The sequence below is a fragment of the Sminthopsis crassicaudata genome, chromosome 1, assembly GCF_048593235.1.
Source record: "Sminthopsis crassicaudata isolate SCR6 chromosome 1, ASM4859323v1, whole genome shotgun sequence".
NCBI lineage: Eukaryota > Metazoa > Chordata > Mammalia > Dasyuromorphia > Dasyuridae > Sminthopsis > Sminthopsis crassicaudata.
The window spans coordinates 152,303,744-152,326,563 of NC_133617.1; the positions used below are offsets into that span (position 1 = coordinate 152,303,744).

Below are 22,820 nucleotides of genomic sequence, written 5' to 3' on the forward strand. Positions count from 1 at the left end.
ACTAAATAAAAATTAAATAATGTTCCAAAAAAATTATGAAGATTACGGTTAACGAAATTGTGATAAAAAGAAACATTTTATATTCTTTGAGTGTTAAACAACACCCACGCCATCCCTAAAGTTTGCGGGATTCTCCAATAAAGGATGGATATGCATTTATAACTTTAAAAATTGCCAGGGAGTCCCTTGGGGAGCTTAACAAAAATGCCACTGCTGCTTCCTCTTTACCATGATTATAACACTTTAGTCTTTCATCAAAATAAATAACAAAAAACTGCCTGATATTTTTTTTCATTTGCAAAGGAAGAGGAAAGCAAATAGCTCCCAACATTTGGCAATGAAGAATTTTATGGAAAGTTGCAGTTTTAAAAAATCATTCCTGTGATTTTGTTGGTATAAGACAGGATTTCTTAAACTTTCCTCTAGCAATACCTTTCACCAAAAAAATTTTTACATGACCCTGGTTATATAAGTATATATAAAATAGGTATACAAGCCCAACATTAATTTATAAAAATTCATAATTTCATACCCCCACATTCAGTGGGAGACCCCATATGGGTTCATTAACTCACAATTTTAAAAGTTTCCTAGCTAGGGAACTCATAGTGAGCGAGATTCCTGATTAATAATGACTTGGAGCATCTTTTCATACGATTAGAAATGGTTTCAATTTCTTCATCTGAAAATTGCTTGTTCATATCCTTTGACCATTTATCAATTGGAGATTGTCTTGATTACTTATAGAGTCAATTCTCTATATATTTTGGAAATGAGGCATTTATCAGAACCTTTGACTGTAAAAATGTTTTCCCAGTTTATTGTTTCCCTTCTAATCTTGTCTGCATTAGTTTTGCTTGTACAAAAACTTTTCAATTTGATATAATCAAAGTTTTCTACTTTGTGATCAATAATTATCTCTAATTCTTCTTTGGACATAAATTCATTCCTCTTCCACAGGTCTGAGAGGTAAACTATCCTATGTTCCTCTAATTTATTTATTATCTCATTCTTTATGCCTAGGTCATGAACTTATTTTGACCTGATCTTGGTGTACGGTGTTAAGTGTGGGTCAATGTCTAGTTTCTGCCATATTAATTTCTAATTTTCCCAGCAATTTTTGTCAAACATTGAGTTATTATCCCAAAGGCTGGGGTTCTTGGGTTTGTCAAACACTAGATAATTAGAGTTATTGATTATTTTTTCCTTTGGACCTAACCTATTCCACTGATCAACCAGTCTATTTCTTAGCCAATACCAAATGGTTTTGGTAACTGCAGCTTTATAATATAATTTTAGGTCTGCTATAGCTAGGCCATCTTCATTTGATTTTGACAATGCTTTAGTCTTAAAAGTTCTATTTGTTTGGAGTTTCTGCAGGCTTAAATTATGGGTGGAAAGATTTAGGTCAAACATTAATAACTTCCTGAATGAAATAGTTGTTAGATATCAAAACACATGACCAAGGAGGGCTATGGTCCTCTATCTTTGGCAATTTTAAAGAAATTTCTAGACAATCTTTTAGGAAAGGATTATCAAACCTTCTTAAACTGTTTTATGTCACAAGCCCTTTGATAGAATGGTGAAGTTAAGCCTATGGATCCTTTCTATGAATAACATTTTTAAATGCATAAAATAAAACTAATAGGATCACAAAGTAAACTGATTCTATTGAAATAGTCACCAAAGGGGAAAAAAATAAGTTCCTGAGTCCTATATTAAAAACCCTTGGATGTTTTCTTATCAAGAGACAGAATGCCCTAGCTGGTTCAACAGATTCCTTCCAGACCTGTCACTCCATTATTTTATAGCTTCTCAACAATTGTTACTGTTAAATCAGGACAAAAAGGGAGAGTCCCCTTACAAGGCCTGAATTCATTTGTTCACTTGCACAAGGGGAGGCCCTGTCACTCTAGACTTCCTTGTTGACATCTTCTTCTTGTGCAATTCTCAGACAAAGGAACTGTGTCTCGCCACGAACTCCAGGAGTGAAATCCTGCGCTGTGGTTGCTTCAGAGTAGGGGAGCATGGGAAGATTTCCAAAAGTAAATGGGAAGAGGACAATCCCCAACTCCTTTCCAATTCTTGGAAGACATTAGTAGCAGGCAAAAATCCCATCTTGGTGGAACAAAAAAGCCAAGGGAGAGCATGAGGAGGATGCTTTTACAAGTGATTTGCCTCCAATTGAGGGCTTGTTTCTAGAGCAAGATTGCTTATTAATGCTAGTATTTAAAAGGTCCCAACTTGACTTTGAAATTAGCACTTCATTGTGGTAAGTGGGTACAGGGTTTATTTCTTGGCTTCTGCTGTTGTTTGGCAGGAACATTTTCTTCTTCATTTCCTTTTCTCCTTTTTCTTCTTTTTCTCTTGTTTTCTTTCTCTTTCCTTTCCTCCTCCTGCCTTATTTTCCTTTCTTCTCTTCCCTTACCTTTCTTCCTTTCTTATTAATGATTGATTTTGTGTGTCATTTCTTTAAAGATGAAGACAATATTTGAGTCATAAAAGTTCTGGTTGTTTTGGGGTGGGCTTTAAGTTAAACATTAGTAACCACTTCTTGACTAAAATAGTTGTAAGACATCAACACATATAACCAAGGAAGAATTCCCTTCCTTCCTTCTTTCCTTTCTTCTTTCCTTCCTTCTTCCTTTCCTCCTATATTCTCTTCTTTCTTTCTTTCTCCTCCTCCTCATTTCTTTCCTTTCCTTCCTTCTTTACTTGCTTCCTCTTTCTTCCTTTTCTTTCTTCTTTTTTTCCCCTTTCTTCCTTCTTTTCTCCCTCCTTTCTTTCTTCCTCTTTCTTTCCTTCCTTCCATCCTTCTTCCTTTCCTCCTATACTCTTTTCTTTCTTTCTCTCCCTCAATTTTTCCTTCCTCTTTCTTTCTTCCTTTCTCCCTTTCTTTTCTTTCTTTCTTCTTTCTTCCTTCTTCTCTCCTTCCTTTCCTCCTATACTCTCTTCTTTCTCCCTCCCTCCATCATTTCTTTCCTTCCTTTCCTTCCTTCCTTCTTTACTTGATTCCTCTTTCTTTCTTCCTTTCTTTCCTCCTTTTCTTCCTTCCTTTCTCCTTTCTTTCACTAGACATCAAGGCTAATAATAAACAATGCATTAGTTTCACTAAAAAGGTTTTCTTTTGATGAATTGCTTAATTTGCTTTGGAAACAGACTGACGGAATGTTAAGAGAAACCCTCAAACTTCATTCCAATTATTGTCACATCAAAAAAACTGCTTATGATATAATCATAGTATTTCCTTTGATACTGTGCATATCCTTTGACCCATCAGTGTTACTATTGGGCTTATATCCCAAAGAGATCTTAAAGATGGGAAAGGAACCTGTATGTGCAAAAATGTTTGTGGCAGTCCTCTTTGCAGTGGCCAGAAACTGGAAACTATGTGGATGCCTATCAGTTGGAGAATGGCTGAATAAATTGTGGTATGTGAATATTATGGAATATTATTGTTCTGTAAGAAATGACCAGCAAGATGATTTCAGAAATGCCTGGAGAAACTTACATGAACTGATGTTGAGTGAAATCAGCAGGACCAAGAGATCATTATATACTTCAACAACAATATTATATGAAGATCAATTCTGATGGATGTGGCCGTCTTCAACAATGAGATGAACCAGATCAGTTCCAATAGAGCAGTAATGAACTGAACTAGCTACACCCAGCGAAAGAACTCTGGGAGATGACTATGAACCACTACATAGAATTCCCAATCCCTCTATTTTTGTCTGCCTGTATTTTGGATTTCCTTCACAAGCTAACTGTACACTACTTCAAAGTCCTATTCTTTTTATTCAGCAAAACAACTGTTTGGACAAGTATACATATATTGCACTTAATTTATACTTTAACATATTTAACATGTACTGGTCAACCTGCCATCTGGGAGGAAGGAGGAGAAAAATTGGAACAAAAGGTTTGGCAATTGTCAATGCTATAAAATTACTCATGCATATATCTGGTAAGTAAAAACTATAATTAAATTTTTTTAAAAAAACCTACATTATAGGATGGTTGTTATTTTTTTAGGATGTTTCAATTCCAACAGTCAACAGAAATAAACTCAATGGGAAAAAATCTTTCAGAATTAAACTATAAAAACTGATATTATTTATAATGTAATTATGAATGAAATAAAAAATAATGTATTATGCTCCTTGAAGTCAAAGACTTTCTTTTTTGACTTTGAATCCCCAGTACTTGATTCAGTGCCTTGCAAACAGAGTCAATAAGTGTTTGTTCAAGTCAATCATTTAATACTTTTGTTAAGCACTGGTCAAAATATATAATCTAGCATCAGAGGAAAAGACTTCTATTATATAAATAGGAACAAATGTAGTCAAAGGATACAAACAAACAGTTCTCAAATGAAGAATTGCAAACAATTTTCAATCATTTCAAAGAATGTTCCAAATTACTACCAATAAGAGAAATGAAAATGAAAACCATTCCGAGGATTCCCCTCATATTCAGTGACTTCCAAAAATGACAGGTAATGGGGATTAATTAATATTGGAAGAATTGTGGAAAGACATGAGCAATAAGACATTGTAGATGGGAGTAGACTGCTAAAGAAGGGATGAATCAGTCCAGATCAGAATCTGGTTGGAACTTCTGTACTGATCATCGTTGAGATAAGTCATGGAGACTGTTGGGAGATCATTTCCAGCTTGGGCAAGATATGGAAAAATAGTTTCCAATAACAAACAAATAAACAAAACTAAATGAATAGCAACATTGAAAAAAACAAAACTTCATTTCTTGATTATTTCTTGGAAAAGAAAATTAAAGGACCAAAAACAAATGATAATTAATATCTGACTAAAGGGCAGAATATAACTGGCTGATTTCTCTAAACAAGGAACTACAACTAGCATTAACACATTATTCAAAAAAACTTCCTCTGCTCAACAAGTTTATCTGGTAAAACTCCTAGGCAACTACTCGAGCATCTCAAAAGCACTCATTTAGAGACATGTAATTGATGTGCTAATTGTAAAACAGTTGTGTGTTCATTTAAGCAGGTTCCCTAAATACTTATTAGGCATGTGAGACTGCTTCTAATTTTTCTATTATAAATCATAATAATAATATATAAACATTTATATAGTGCTTTAAAGTTTGCAGAATGGTTTATGTATGTTAACTCATTTTGTCCTTACAACCATAATCCCCCATTTCTGTAAAGTAAGTGTTATTATCATCCTCATTTCATCACAAATGAAGAAACTGAGGCTACTTTGACTAGATAATACTTGAATCTTTCCTAGCTTTAAAACTAGGATTCTAAGATACTACGATTAAGTGATTACCTGGGGTCAGTTGATCAATCAAAAAACATTTATCAGGCACCCACCATGTGCTAAGCAGTATGCCAAGTATAGGAAGACATACAAGAGGCAAGACAGTCCCTGCCATGAAGAAAATTATAATCCAATAAGGAAGACAACATACAAACAAATATCTACAAAAGCAAGATAAATATAAGATAAATAAGAAAAAATTAACAAATGGAAAGTACTTGAATTAAGATGGGTTGGGAAAAGCTTCCTGTAGGAGGTGGATTTTATTGAAATACTTATCGATAAAAATATTTTAAGTGCATGGGCCCTGATTTTAAAACCCCCATTTAAAAAAGGCTGAGTTAGTTGAGTTCTAAGTCCTGATTTATATAAAACATTTACATAATACATAATAACATTATGTATATGAATGTGTTATAATGGGAAACTAAGTGAATGGAAAGAAATACATGACTTTTGTTTCACTCATTTCCTTTATATTCAGTACAATACAAGTCATCAAGATCATGTCATTAATGTGTCCACCACAGGATAATGAGTGTATTTTTGTATTTATTTCTCCCATCATCATCATCAAGCAGGTCCAAAAGGACACATCTAATAAAGGAATATAGGTTCATTCTTTTAAAAATAATAATAACCATGAGTAACAAAAACTGATGTGTATTTAACAATTTAAGATTTATAAATCCTTTAACAAAAGTTATCATCAAATGTAGAAATATATTTAGAATAACTGCAAATGTTTAACCTATATTGGATTACTTGTTGTCTAGGGGAGAGGACAGATAAGGAGGAAGAAAAGCTTGGAACACAAGTTTTGCAAGGGCAAATGCTGAAAACTATCTTTGCATATATTTTAAAAAATAAAAGACTATTTTTATTTAGAATTTTTTAATAAATCAGAAAAAAATTAAGAACAACGCAAAAGTTATATTTGTGCCTCAGGCCCTGATTTCAATTCCTGCCTTTGATAATCACCTTTGTGACCTTGGGCAAATAGTCTTTGAATCCTAGTTTCTTCATTTGTAAGATGAGAAAGTTCGACTAAATGATACTTGGATCCTTTCTAGCTCTAGAACAATGAACCTAAGATATTTATGACTCTGTAAAGGAAGTATTACAATTTATTAATTTAAAAGAAATTTATTGTGTTAACTTTGTACTTAGCAATTGCTAGACTCTGATCAATCAGCTTTCAGCTTATCAGATATAACACCCTCTATATAAAATATGGAATAAGCTCTGCCCTCAAGGAATTTAGATTCTATCAGGACATGTTGATAAGTACATATTTTTTTTTTAAATTACAGGATCATTTGGTTGAAGGAAGCTATTAGTAGCTAAGGAGAGTCAAAAAAATACCATGTAGGAGTTAACTACTGAAGTAAGTTTTGAAGGAAACTGCGTTGTGTCTATGGTTAGCCAAACCATTGTCACCAAATCAACTACCAGCTCTCCTTATAATAAGAATGCCCTGTGTCCAAGAGCTCTAGGAATAGATCCCCTAAGCCACCCCCCTCCTATATTTTGCCCTGTCTCAGCAATCATTATCTAAAGAAAAATTCACCACTACTAACACTAACCACTGACCAACTGCTACTTATGGTCATGTGAACTCAAGATCTCAAGAATAGCAGAGCACTCCTTTCACCCTGAACTTTCCCACTTATCACCCACTGGAGCAAATCTTACAGAGATGTGAGCAGGCAACTTCATTCTATAAATAAAGCCACTCAGCTTCCCCCCACTCCCTCAGGAACCACAGCTATTGAAGACCATGAAAAGAAAGCTCTCGTTACCAAAATCCTGGGCACTGTCAAATGATTCAATATCAAAAATAGATATAGTTTTATCAATGGAAATTACATTAAAGAGGATACAATATTATCTGCTTTGCTGCTGTATCCTAAGGACTACTGGGTCTTTCCATTTGACTCATAGCTTAAGCTACAATATGTACTATTTCATACTATTAGGATTTGAACTCCTTAAAAGTAGGGAATGTCTTGCTTTTCTACTTGTATATGCAAATAACAAAAACTTAATAAATGGTTTTTACCTAAGTCAAGCATGTACATTATGTTTAAAAGGCTATGTTAGGCCATATTTAATGAAATATTCAACACAAACAGGAATATCTTTAAAAATTCAACAATCCCAGAGATTCTGATCTCTTAATTATATTTTCTACATTACAATAGCAAACACTTCGGTGAAAATACATGAGAAAGATGTTGATCAAGATTATTTCTGTTATATTTCCAAGGAATCTTGAATGGTTTTACTATTTACTATTTTGCCAACAAGGTAGGCAACTTGTTGCAAAAGAGCTTATAAAAGCAAATTTTCTGCTAGTCAACAAGTATTTATTGTCTACTATATGCCAGGCTCTGTGCTAAATGCAAGGGGGGTTGAGTTTTTTAAATTAATAAACAAAAGGTATAATTGAAGTTTATCTTGACTACATAATTTAATTGTGAAATACTAAAAATATGATCCCATTGTTCTATATAACTCAAAAGGCTGTTCATTTCCTACAAATGACTATATGGAGGATTTCTTCAATTCACATACAAATGTCCTTCATAAAGATTTTGCATGGATAGGTGAGGAAAAAAACTTATACAATAGGAAGAAGGGAAGAAAACAAGCATTTACTAAGCATCATGTACCAGGTGTTGTACTAAATCCTTTACAGATATTACCTTATGTGATCCACACAACAACCTTATAAGGCAAGTGCTATAATTATTCCCATTTTATAATTGAGGAAATTGTAGCAGATGGAAGGTAAGTGATTTGGCCAGAATCACACAACAGAAGTCAGATTTGAAAGATTCCAGACCCAGGTTTCTATCTACTTTGCCAGCTGGGTCCTTACATATACATTAGAAAGTTGGTTATTTATACTCTATTTGTCAATTTTTTTATTAAAAATCTCTCAGATGTTTTACCATATTTTTGGTTTCTTCTCCTTTTATCAGCTGCATTTTATCTTGACCCTTTATTGCCCTAACAAAAGTGCTACCTCCAACACAGATCTCCTCTACATACAGCTGATCTAATCTGGCTGCTTTTCTTCTTTCTGTTCCTCATAATGATCATTCTATCTCTTCTATAGTACACTCAGAATAGGGCTGCTTTGGTCTGTGATTCTACTACTATTCTTGATGATGATAACTGTGGGAAATAATGATTTTTTTAAAAGTCCTTTCCCTTTCAATCTTGAAAGATATTGTGACACCTTCACTTATTGGGTAATCTTGTCAAGTTTTTCTCTCTGCTGACTGTTTCTCTCTTCTTTATGAGATTATATTGCTCACATTTTCCTTCTTCATATGATTTTACAAAAGAATTAATAGTCTAACTCTCTCTGTGTATGTTTGGCAAGTAAGTCAGTTGTTTGTTTACTTCTGGATTCTTAAACAGCTTTGAGTTGTCCTTGAAGCCAATGAGACCTGGATTCCAGTCCCACTTTGAACACATACCAGCTAAAACCCTGGGCATGTCACTAACAGAACCCTAAACAATGCTCTAAGACAATAAGTTGCAGAGAAGATGCCAATATGCATGGGGGGGCGGGGAGAAAGTAAAAAGAATAAGCATTTATATAAATATCTACAATATGCCAGGGACTGTCTTAATGCTTTTTTTGGTTTTTTGTTTGTTACAAGAAAATCATACCTTTTAATGTAGCTCAAGACAAAATTTAGTTTTATTTACTTTATATATATGGGGGGAGAAGGAAGGGAAGAGAGAAACAGAGACAGAGGCAAAGAAGCAGAGACAGAGAGACAGAGACACAGAGAGAGAGAAAGAGGCAGAGACACAGAGAGAGACAGAGACAGACACACAGAAACAGAGACAGAGAAAGAGAAAGACAGAGAGACAGAGACACAGAGACAGAGACAGACAGAGACACAGAGAGGCACAGAGAGAGAGAGAGACACAGACGGAGAGACAGAGAGAGGGAGAGAGAAATTTTATTTTACTACATTCTAATACTCCAGCCTGTCAAGATCTCTTTGAATTCTGGCTGTTATATAGTGTCTTGCTTATCCTTCTTAGTTTAACATGATCTACAAAAGAGATGCCTCTTTACCCACTAAGTGCTTTTTTCTTTTTACAAATATTATCTTATTAGATCCTCCAAACAACCACGTGAGGTAGATGTTACTATTTTCGGCAAATAGAGGTTAAGTGATTTGCTTAGAGTCACACAGATGATAAGCATCTGAGGTCAGATTTGAACTCAATTCTTCCTGATGCCACCAGCCTGCCTAGAGAGAGTTTCCTCATTGGAAAGTTCCCAACACGAATGAAATCATAGATCTAGTTTCTATCCCTAAACTTCTAGCTAAAATTATTTAGAATCAGTGTCAATGTCATTCTTATTATCTATTTACCATTTATTTTAATTATTTATTTAAATAGTTTTAGGATTAAGATATTTCAATTATATATACGATTCCCCCCATCATTATTCTTTATTTTTTCTTATTGATTTACTAATTATGATTTTAGGTCCTACCATATAAAGATAGTTGGCTCCGCCATTAATAACAAGTCTTCTCCTATGCATTAATATGTTGTGATTTGGTTTTTAGTAGGTTCAATGCCTATCAATTTTTTTTTTTCTTGAAAGTACTGGAAATACATTGACTCCCAAAGTCAAAGAGCTCTTGTAAGGAAATGGCATGTAGGGAAGTATGATACAAGATCAGGAGTGACAAGGATGAATGACAAACCCCAGGTAAAGTACACAAGGAAAATGCAAGGAATAAGAGAATACTAAGTGGTAGTCAGAAAAGGCCACCTAGAAGAAGTGAGTATTGAGACTTAGGTCACTTCCCCACTCAAAACGTGGCTTTCTTTTGCTTCCAGGATAAGATGAACTTACTAGTTCAAACACATATCACTTCTCAACTGTGCAACCACAATAGCCTTTTAGTTGATCTGCCTGTCTTGATTTTTTTTTCTCCAACCCATGCTAAAGGGATTTTTCTAAAGCACAAGAACTGATCCTATCACTTCCTACCGAAGAAATTCTAATGACTCCTAATGTCTCTAGGATCTGGGGTCGTTTGTTTGATATTTAAAGACATAGACATGCTGCACCCAACCTATTAATAATTATTCTCTTCTTAGACATTGTCAGGCAAACTATTATTGCTCACTGAGAAATTCATTTCAAGTTTCTGGATCTTGGCATTAACCATCTTGAACTCTGGTAAACAAATGTACTTCATCCTCACTTGTGCCTCTAACAATTTCAATTTCCTCAAAATTCAGCTCACTTTCTACCTTCTAAAATGAGGGCTTCCCAGATCTTTTTCCAGGCTACTAGTACCTTCCTTTGAATTTATTCTTTACCTAATTTTGTATACATTTAAATAGGTACATATTGCCTCCCTCATTTAGAATGTAAGTTCCTTAAAGGTAAAAACTACTTCATATTGTCTTTGGATTTCTAGAACCTAGCATAGGCCCTGGAACATAACAGACACTTAATCAATACTTCTGACTTGCTGAACATGCAATGCATCTTGTTATATATCTATGAGCAAGCAAAAATGTCCATATACAAAGATGGCCATTAATGACCTATCATCAGTGGCAAGCACTTTGAATTCTATTTCTACTTAATAAATAAAGGAAATTTTCAAGTATACTTAATTTAAAACTAAGAAGATACTAAATCATTGAGAATGTGGCCCAAAATATTCCTAGAATAAAATAAAAATGGCATTTTTCATCTCTAAGTTCAACTCTTTTACTTTATGGATAAGGAAAACTATAGAGATCCAAGGCATGCAATGGTCATTGACCTTGTTCAGGTAATGCTATGAGTACAGTCTTGTTCTTTCCTAGCTCAATATTCTTGCCATCCTTTACTACATTTATTATTTGCATATAATAGAAACTGAATATGACCTATCACATAAGAAAGCTGAAAATATTAATTTCTTAATGTCTAATAGGTTTCTATACTCCTCAACTAGGAGTATTCAAAAACCTGTAAGTATAACTGACCTAGAAAGTTGTACACAGGCAATTCAGAAAAGAGTTCATTAGTTTTTATGTTGTTTCTACTTGGTTTGATTTTTTAATTTATCACATATAACTTGTTTGGCTCATAAATAATATGAGGGTGGCACAGTATATAATATACTGAACTTGGAGTTGGTAAGATGAGTTCTAATACTGTTTATGTCACATTTACCCTTTTCCTGTTTGTTTCCTCATATATAAAATAGAAATAATAGTATTTATCTCCTAGGGTTGTTTTGAGTCTTACATAAAATAATATATACATACATGTATATGTATTTAAGCTATTTATCACATGCTAAAATTTATTAAATGCTTTACATAACTATATAATTAGTCACAAGAAATTTGTGACATAGAGTACTATTATCATCTTTATTTTAAAGATAAAAAAACTGAGTCTCAGAGTCATTAAGATCCCAGAGGAATATTACGTTGTATCTTTTTTTTCTTTTCATCAAATTTCATTAAATGAGAAGAACTAAAGTTATTTGCAAGTTAAATCATGCATATTATATCCCTGTTCATAAAACAGTTTAAAATAGGGGAGTAAGAATCTTAACTATGTCTTCTACTCAAAGGAATTCTCTGATCCTGTCATCCTGAAAATGGGTACCTCATTTTATCACTGTCCTAAAGAAACACTTTCCAACCTAACTCTTGTATCAATATATTCTTTGCCAAAAGATTGATAGATATGGTCCAATGTCTCTCTTCAGACTTTCAAATCCAATTTACAATGGCTCCAGACTCTGGCCTTAGATACTTTCTTCACATAAACAGTCATAAATTTAAGAAGTAATAAGTTTTAGGTCTTTTTTTTAAACTGCCTCTCCTCTAATAAACTTGCCAATGGAGTAAAACAGAGAACTGATCTTGAAAATAATTTTGGATCAAGAGAAATATAATATGGTAGGAAAAGAGTTGAATCTGTTGTCTAATGACCAAGATTAGAAGAATAACTGTCACTGACTTGCTATATGACATAGAGCAATTCACTTCTCTAGGACTCAGTTTCTTCATCTGTAAAGCTAAGGCAGCTTGGCTAAGTAATTTCAAAAGATCCCTTACAACTCTTAATACTCTATGCTCTAGCATGGCATATGGCCTTTATTTGTATTTCAGAACCTTAATGTGGAAAAGGTGTTGCCCCCAGTTAGTTAATTCAAATAATAACACATAAAATCCTATGCTGTAAAACCTACTGTTTAGATTTCTAAACTGTTGGATAAAATAAATCAGTGACTAGGAACTTTTTATTTGTTTTAAGTTGTTTCCATTAAAATGCTGCTCTGTGCCAACTCTGGTTAGTGAATACTGTTTACAGTTTCATCCCAGCCCCATCCCAAATGCTAGAGAATATCACAAATAGTGATATGAAAAAAAGAGAGGAGAAAAATGTTAATGTGAAAAAGAAAATAAAAATTAAAAAATAATGTAAAATGGGAGTAACCAATCATTACTAGTAGACTGTATTTTCTTAATAGCAATGACTGTTTTGGACTTTGTGTCCCTAGCACTTAGCAGTGCCTGGCACATAGAAGGTGCTTTAATAAATTACTTCACTTGTCTACAGATACCTACTGAATTGACCATTTTTAGGCTGATTTGTTTTATTTAAAGGTATTGGAGCACAAAGGATATTATCATTTTTTCCAAACTTATTTCACATTGTTCCACTTTGTCAATCATTTATTAGTAAGCATTTATTAAGAGCCTACTATGTACCAGGTACTATGCTAAGCACTGGGAATGCAAAAAGAGGTAAAAGATAGTGTCTGTCCTCAAAGACCTTACATTTTAGTAGGGGAGACAACATACAAATAAATAAATACAAAGTAATCTAAATTCATGATAAATCAGAAATAATTAACAGAGAGAAGGCACTGGGATTCAGAAGGGTTCTAGAAGGCTTTGTATAGAAGATGAAATTTTGATTAAGACTTAAAAGAAGCCAGAAAGGTTAGGTACTCTATGCTCCTGCCAAATGTTTTATTAATTCTTCACCACCCACCTTTTTTATCATTTTCATGCGTTTTGCTCATACCATACCCTGTATCTCAACTGCCAGCAATTTTCTTCTGCCCCTATACTGTACCCTTATATTACAACTTGTTAAATTTCTACTTGTCCTTTTCATCTAATCTTATACATCAACACCTCCACCAAGTTTTCTTTGAATCTTTTACCCACAGATATAATCTCTTCTTTCTCCAACCTCTGAAGGCACTTTGTATATCTCCTTTATACATGTCACATCCTATTTCATATTATAGTTCATAACTATATTATAGTTGTATTAAATTTTTACATCTAGGAGTACTTGAGAGACGAAGATCACATCATTCTACAGATGAAGGGGGCAAGTGATTTGCTCAAGTATTCTTTCTGAATGTTATGCTTCTCTTTATGATGCATAAGATTGTATTCATTTTTTTTCCTTAATAGCTATTGCTATAAAGTGGCAGAGATACTAATTCCATGTCTTATGGCACATATTATATAGATTGTGTACCCTATATCTTATGTACTTTAGAACCTAACATAGTGACATTATCTTTATAGAGAGCAGGTTTTTAATAAATGTAAATTCAATGTATTGATCACAGTAAGATATATAGAAAATACATTGTCTAATATTTAACTGTATTATTAAATAAACTTGATTTCATTTGTCACCAAGCCACTCTAAAAAAATCTCTAGTATATCAAAGTATTTTTCAGATGTCTTAAGTATCCAATTAAGACAGAATACAATGATTTAGAAACAATCAAAATGAATCAATTTTAAAAAGTCAGGCTTGGAGCCAAGGCAGATACTCCCATAGCTAGATAACATTTATATAATGCTTACTATGTGCCAGGTACTGTTCTAAGGGTTTCACATTTATAACATTATTTGATCCTCACAATATCACTGGGTAGTTGTTCTTCAGTCATTTCTGTCATGCCCAACTATTATGGTTTTCTTGGCAAAGATATTGGAGTACTTTGTTATTTCTTTCTTCTACTCATTTTATAGATGAGGAAACTGAGACAAGCAGGATTAAGTGACTTACCTAGCATCAAAAAGCAAGTGTGTCACTTACTCAACTCAGGTCTTCCTAAATTCAGTGATCTATCTACTATGCGATTAGGATTAAATGAGATGACACACAAACTACAATTTGCAAATCTTAAACCACTATACAAAGACTAGCTATTATTATTAGCATTATTATCATTGTTGTCATTGTTGATATTGTAGGTTTTCTCAGTTTAGCTATAATTTCTGTCTAAACTACAGACAAGAAAGAAACTATAATGAGGGAAATGGTTCATAGGGCTTAAGGGGTCCCATTTGTCCATGGAGAGATGAGCTTGAGGGTCAGAGAGAGTACAGCCATCTGTTCAGAAATTGGCTGCAAACTTTTCCATATATAATTGAATATCCTGAGGTGGAGCAAAGTGCTAAGGAAAGCAGCTGTGTGATAAAACTATGAGACAAGACGTATAAGTCTTGGGATAATGTTTTTCTTATAATTAAAAAATCTGGAAACTTAATTATATTATTGAAATATTATATTTAATTGGCTCCTCTCTTTATCTGGTGATCCCAGTACCTCTAACTATTGCAATCTAAGCTATGGTTTTTAAAAAGTCATTTTTAGAATTCTAAATTCCCCTTTTTATTTTTCACCATCAGTAATTTAACTCCAAGACTATGTAAAGTAATAGATAGTAGCATTAAATCTTGATGATTCTACACTATTTCCAGCTGTTGATTCCCTCATTCATAGGAATAAGATTGACTGGGAAGAAAATCATTAATAAGTTTTACTGGTAATAACTCTTCCTCCTCTAAAATCTTTCAGAATAAAGTCCCACATCTTGAAACTCCTGGTATGGTTTTGAAAAAGGGGAAAAGGTCCAGACTTTTCAGAATTACAAATTCAAAGAAAAATTACAGATGGAAAAGACGTATTAGGTCATCTAACCCATCCCCTGCCAGTGCTGGATTTCTTCCCACAGCATATTCTCTAGTGCTCTGCCCAGTCCAGTTGGTGGGAAACGTTTTAAAAATATAAACCTTATGTGATGGAAAAGCATACACATATTTAGGTAAGCTCTATCTTGATATATGCAATTTTGTTCTTTTAAAAATCAGTTAAAAAACGGCATTATCATTTCCCAATAAAACCCTTTTCCTCACCAAATTAGAACTCTCCTTTATAACAATAAAAGCAGTTAACCAAAACCAACTATCATAACAACAACTATACTTAGCAATGTTTGCATATTATAATACCAGGCATTTACCACCTCTCAAATAAAGAATATAGGAGTATGCTTTATTCCTCCAGACCTAAGATAAGTCATTGCATTTAATCTAAAATATGATGATTTTCAGTATCATTTTCATTTGAGATGCATCTAATTTCAAAGAAAACTTAAAGATTATTTTTCCCTTTCTTCACTTTCCCAATACAAATAATCTTTTATTTGACCAATGTGTATTTGATAAGTAATGCCAGGCAATTCACAGAAAGTGAGGCACTGGATTGAGATAATACCTTTTAAATTCATATTTCTGGTTTGTAATTTTAAACCATCTTAGTGAAAAATATCAAAGCTTAATGACAATCATTTAATATTCTGGACTATTGTAATTATTAAAAGTAGGAATAAGTAATATTATCTCTGTGTCAATAAGAAGGATTTTAGAATTGAACAAACACTGAAGCAAAACAGTTCCAAATCTGAGGCAACCTATCCATGTCTGACCCACTAAATTCACATGGCAAATTAATTCTCAGATGGAGGCAGATGCCAGATCTCTTGGAGAGACTCAAATTATATCATACTGTCCAAGTAAAGAGGAAAGAGTTGCCAAAATTGCCTACATAAATCCCAGAATATTCTTACATCATCTTTGCTGGGAAAAAAAAAAGAAGACTAACAGGCTACCCAAGCAACAGATGATTGTTTCGAGGAAGCACATACATTAGCTATGGAAAATACCTGTCATGGCTTCTGCTCTGGTCAGTAACTTAAGGAAGGACATCATTTGATCTTTTTGCAACTATGTTGTCCAGTTTTAAGTTCCTCTAATCTTATTTCAGAATAACTTTCAATTCAATCTAACAAATATTTATTGTGTTTATAATATCTGTATTTCATCAATTTCTTTATTCATATTTCCCAGTCAAATAGAATTATTGTGTGAATCACAATATTTCTGTCTTTGCAAGAATCCCTTGGCTCCCATCCATCTTCATTTTGAATGGTCCTCAACTATTTTTCTCCTGCTTCAGTTTACCTCCTTTTAAATTCTATAACTAATTTCATGTTGTTCAGTAATGTTTTGGCTATCTGAAACTCAGATGGTTGCCAATATCTGACATACAGAATATATCTGAGGACCAGGAAGTAAGCAAAAGAGAGCCCTAAGCATCAAAAATAGATGTCTCAAAGAACACGTGCTAATATTTATGGACTTGTCCCATATGAGAATCTCTCATAAAGCTTATTTGGCCTTAATTTTACAAAAAAGAAGAAGAAACAAGAATAAGAAAAGAAGTAGGAAGATGAAGAAGAAAAAGAGGACAAAGAGAAGGAAGAAGATGAGAAATCAGCCCACAGCTAATTAGAAGGAGCTATTCACCTTAAGATATTGAAGAAAGAAATCCAATGATGATTCAGGCAATCAAATATCTCCACAAGAAACCTAGTTCATCTGACACCAGAGCAATGCTCACTCATGTACTGGGCTGATTTCATGATAAATGGATTATGTGGTGTTTTTTTCTTTTTTTTCCAAAACCAAATTTTTATTTCCTTGTACATAAAGATTTCCTACTCAATTCAATTCCACTTAAGAAACATTTAAAGGAGCAGCTAGATGGTATAGAGGATAAAGCACTGGCTCTGGAATCAAGAGGATCTGAGACACTTCATACTTCCTAGCTATATGACCCTAAGCAAGTCACTTAACCCCAATAACCTCAGCAAAAAACAACAACAAAAGCATAGAATATAACCTCCTTGACGATAATCCCAAAGTTCCTCTTTGTTTTTGTTTGTTTTGCATTTGATTCCCAGCACCTAACTTGGTGGTCTTGAACCTAGGAGATGCTTAAGGAATATTTAGGTGATGGATGAGATAGATGATTTCAAGGGTACAGAGAATTCTCAGGGAGGAACCATCTCTGCAAAGGCAGTTCCTACCCTTCTCTCAAATCTCTTTTCTTAGAGAATAGCCTTGAATACTATGAGAAGTCAAAGGTCTTGCCCAGGCTCATCCACCAGAATGTGCCAATGTTTTCCTGTAGAGGTAGTACGGAATACAGATACAAAGCTAGACTTGGATTCCCAAAGATCAGAGTTCAAATTCTACCACAAACACTCACTAGTTCTATTATCTAGGACAAGTCACTTTTTTTTTCTCTCAGTCCACTCTATAATATCAGCTTCACTGTCCAATAGGGTTCTTTTAGCTCAAAATCTCTGATCCTGTGATTTTTAATTTCATTCTCTTTATTCACTCAGTCAGAACTGACTCCCTACAAAATGTTTGTTTAAGGGGATTAAGCATGGGGAATATAACGTGTAGGTGACAGGAAGTGTGATAAAATCCAAACAAAGTACTGTATGGGACAGGTGCTAGACCCCCTTTCCCAAATTAACTAACAGAGACATCTACAGGTACAGAGAGAAAGCATTTATTTAGTCCCTGCAGGGAGAAGGACTAAAGTACACCTGGGAAACATCTTAGCTCCCAAAATGTGCCCAACCTGTCAAGCCGGAAACAGGAAAGCTGGTGAAGTAGCAAAAGACCCAAGTCTTTTCATTGGATAGACTAAAAGGAAGTAACCATCACTGACCAATGGTCACCAATGTTGTCTGCTTCCTGTGGGTTACATCACTTCTTGTCACGACCTAGGGTCAGACTTCTAGGCCTAGAGATCGTGTGATTTCCTGCACTCTTAGCCCAAGGCTTGATCTTCCTGCTCTGCAGACCTCTGGGAATAGGGATCACGTGACTTAGGCCTAGTCTCATAGACTTTTTTTTGAGAAAGCTTCAACTAGTCCCGTTCAGTACTATAAGACATTTGAGGAGGCAGCCATCACCTGGAGGAGAGAAAATAGTGGTGGTAGAAATGAAGGAAGACTCCTGAGAAGAAGGAGCCTCGTTCCTGGCCTTTGAAGACAGAAAGATTTCTATAGGCAAAAATGAAGTCACTTCTTGAGATCAGGGACTATTTTTCCCTTTCTCTTTATTTTTACAATGACAATCACCTTGTACAGAGTAACTACTTAAATACACAGAGGAAGTTAGGACAAGGGTCCGTATAGCTGTAATTAGACTCCTGAGTGAGCTCTTTGAGGACAGGAGTTATTTTTTTTTTAATTCTTTTGGAAGATTCTTCTTGTTTACCTTTCTTTGCATCCACAAAACATAGCATAGTTCCAGATACATAGTAAGCACTTAATAAATGATTGTTGATTTGACACCTAAAATTCCAGTTTGGCTAAAACTTTTTTTAAGAGTACATAAATGGGTATGGCATGAAATAATGATAAAAAAAAGCTTACCTAGTAGTTTTGCCTCTATGGAAGTCAAACTTAATGACAAGGACGGCACCAGAAGAGTCATCTCTCTTTTCTACCAAAAGGACTTCCTGCCTTTCTACTTATCATTCTCCCCTGTGCTATCTTCATCCTTTTGTAGCTACTTAAATTTTTCTCTATTACCATGTCCCAGATATTCCTTTCACTACCTCAGTCCTTCTCTTTCTCTGTACTCCCCCTTCTATATCCTTTCTCCCACTTTTGAGGGCCTTATCTATATCCCACTTGCTCTCATGAATAACAATATTTTGCCTTCTCTGCTCACAGACTCTGCTCTCTCCAGACGTAGAAACCATCTGTACTCTCCTGCTTCTTCACCTAGGCTGAATTCCCTCTGAGCCATGCAGAAGGAAGGAGGAAGGAAATAAGCATTTATTAAGTACTTTAATGCTCCATACTTGATTGATGTTCTTTTTTGAAGTGATAAGCACTTTTCAAATATCACCTCATTTGATCCTCACAAAATCTTGGGAAGTAAATATTATTATTATCACCATTTTATAGTTGAGGAAACTGAGTCAAACAGAAGCTAAGTGACTGCCCAGAGTCACCCAACTCCTAAGTGTTTAAAGCCAGATTCGAATGCAGTACTCCATCCATTGTGCCATCTGGTTGCTCCTTGAATGATTATGGCAATATATATCTAGTTTAAGAGACAAAATGATGCTGTGTCTAGTATTCTGGTCAAAGGGACAAATACTGGGTCTGAAGTCAAGAAGACTTGAGTTCAAATCTGGATTCAGACACTTATTGGCTCTGTGATCCTGGACAAGCACTTAGCCTCTGATTGCCTGATAAACTGGATTCACTGAAGAAGGAAATGGCAAACCATTCCAATATCTTTGCTAAGAAAATCCCAAATGGAATTCCAAAAAGTTGTACACAACTGAAAGGAATCCCAAAAAGTTGTACACAACTGAAATGACTAAATAACAACACCAAGGTTGTACACAAATGTAATTAATTGCACATTTACATAAAATATATAATAAATGTACATGCATATAATAATTTAATAAAAAATAAAAATAATAAATGATTAAAATTATTGTTCATAATAAAACTACCTACTTGAATGATTCCACCCAAGAATGAAACAGCTGCAGCAACTCCAATCCTTTGCATCTCAAAGTCAGATAAGCCCAGCACACCTGAGTTGCTGTATGTAGTGAAGTTCTGGCTGACCTGAGGAACTAGACGCTCAACAGCATTGGCAGATATTAATGAAGTCAAAGCAAAGGTCCCTAGAAAAAAAATCACATATTTGTTAATTATCAGATTAATGGTGACATCTTAGCTTATGCAATCAACATTGAATCCATGTAAAAAATCAAGAGTAGAGCTGACAAAAAGCTATTTTACTCTGACATTTAAAGATCTTGGGTGCTTACCCAAAAAAGGAAAAAAATCAGTCTCAGATTAATGATTTTGACAGAGTTGAATAACAAAAAAGGACTTGGTGGGAAAGAATGGCTACAGTAGAAGAAGATGCATTGTCTTAAAAGTATGGAGGCTTTGGTGAGGCACGAAGGAACAACTCAGGTTTCTCTTATCCACACTACAGATTTCTTAAACTGTTCAACTCTTACATGGAAATAATCTCTCTAGGGACTGAGCTGCACATCTTCTGATTTTAGAATCTTTTCCTTTTTAAATTATCTTGAAAATTAGGCCCATTCTACATCCAAAATTGTACTAGGTCCAGCACAGATTTCTGTATAATAATGATGGTGAAGATTTCTTTAGCATTTGCAAAGGACTTTAAATATATTGCCCCGTTTGATGTTTGTTTGGTTAAGTACAGCCACTCTTTAAAATATAGATAGATAATTTGTTTTAATACAAAAGACAGTACTCCATCAGTATCCAAATAAACCTCAGTATCTTCTCAAATCAAGTCTATTATTATTTGAAAGGAAAGTTGTATGCTTTAATTTGGGCAGATGACACTAAAATCGATCCTAGCATTGGACCAAAAACTTAACAGTTTTTCAATGTTGACTTTATTTATATTCTTACATTACTTTTTCTACATTCCCCTCAGTAGAAAATAAGGTTCTTGATGAAAGTATATAGCACATTGGAGGTGGTTAGTAATTGTTCTTTGAATTGAATTTTATTCAATTGGATTCCAAAAAAGGAGGGGAGCTGATAGGAACAAATCTATATACAACTCTTATTTCTACACCAAATTTTTAGCTTTCCAACATACCTATGGACAATCTATAGCATCAGTGGACCCTAAGACAATCATTAGAGAAGCAGATAGGTGGCACAATGGAAAAAACATTGGATATTGGATCAAGAAGACCTGAGTTCAAATCTGCCTAAGTCACTTACTAGGATGAGCCCGCACAAGTTATTTAACCTAAGTATACTTCAGTTTCCTCATTCACAATATGGAAATAACAGTACCTTTCTCCCAATGTTCTTAAGAGGATCAAATGACATAATACATGGAAAACTTTTTGCAAAAAGGCTATAAAATGCTAACTATTATTATTATTTTAAGGGCACTTCAACCATCTCTACCATCTTTCTTCTTTTCTTATTCTTTTTCTTCTTCCATTTCTAATTTTTGTATGTCTTGAGTCTAAACCTCACAGAATAACACTTGATGGAATTACTTAACTTTGAAGCATAATGCAATAAAAAGTAAAAATGAAGAAGTAAAAAAAAAAAAAAAAAAAAAGACCTAAGTGGGATTTAAGATCTTATTAGACAGTATTAGAAAGTAGCCTTGGAATTATCATCTAACTTCTCTGGGCTTCCATTTCTTCATTTATAAAATGACAGGAGCACAATGGAGATTAAAAAGCTGGCCATGGTGTCCTCTGTTCCAAATTTCTAGCAAATAGACTGTCTGACCATGGAGAGGGCCCTGAAGCTGTCAGTACCTTAGGGAGACTCCTTAATACCATAAGTTATGTCAAGATATTAGGAGATGCCCCTCCAAAACCAAGAACCAACAAGCAAGCTAGATCCTGACTTTACCATAACAACAAACCTTTGTGCTCATTCTGTATAAATATTGTTAGTCCCTGAACTTGGGCAAGCACCAAGAGAACCCTGCTACAAATGGACTTTTTGTCACTACACAATCTTGCTTCATTATTGCTGTTATGCCTCATTACTGTTGCCACACTCACTGTTTTAATTCTTTGTTTAGCTACAAATTTATAAATCAAGGTTCAGTCACAATAAAGTAGGTCTCCCCATTACATGTCTTACAAATCACTTTGAAATTAAACTTCTATTTTAATCCTGAATATCTTGTCTCTAGCCTATAACAAGTTTCCTCATCCAGACATTCTCTATATAAATTAAATCAAAGGTCTAGCACCTAATTTTTCTCTCTATTGCCACTAGTGGATCATAGGGATAACAAAGTTAATAAAATCATAGATAGAAAGGAACTGAGGGACCAATGAGCCCATGCTACCCTGTGCCATTCTATTTTTATAAATCAGGAAAGTGAGCCACAGAAAATTTGTGACCTGGCTGATTATACTTGAAAAAGCCATGATTTCAACCCAGTTTTCTAATTTCAAATTCAGCAAGCACCACAAAGTGCTCCATACTAAGTCATCCTAATTAGCATTCCTAAGTCATCATTTATTTTATCTCTTCTCAAAATGTGAAATAGACCAAAATCTTATTTAATTCAGTGAATACCCTATACCAATTATCATTTGTCAGTTTGTCTTTCCATTTTCTTTAACACCTAATGTTAGGATTCTTACAAGGTGCTAAGTCACTGGAATGAATAGAGAACTATTATAATTTAGAGAAAAGAACATTGCAACCTAATATACCTCCAGAATTCTTAAATTTCTTAAACCC

General features: G+C 34.1%; 1 protein-coding gene across 3 annotated transcripts in view; it reads right to left on the minus strand.

The window, feature by feature from the left end:
- The window catches only part of SLC26A7 (solute carrier family 26 member 7), a 273,392-nt gene that overhangs the window by 125,381 nt on the left and 125,191 nt on the right, over window positions 1-22,820 (minus strand). For all 3 annotated transcript variants that reach the window (XM_074269726.1, XM_074269721.1, XM_074269713.1), the window contains one exon: window positions 20,049-20,221. In XM_074269726.1, the coding sequence (XP_074125827.1) occupies window positions 20,049-20,221 (173 nt within the window). The remainder of the gene's footprint in view (window positions 1-20,048; window positions 20,222-22,820) is intronic.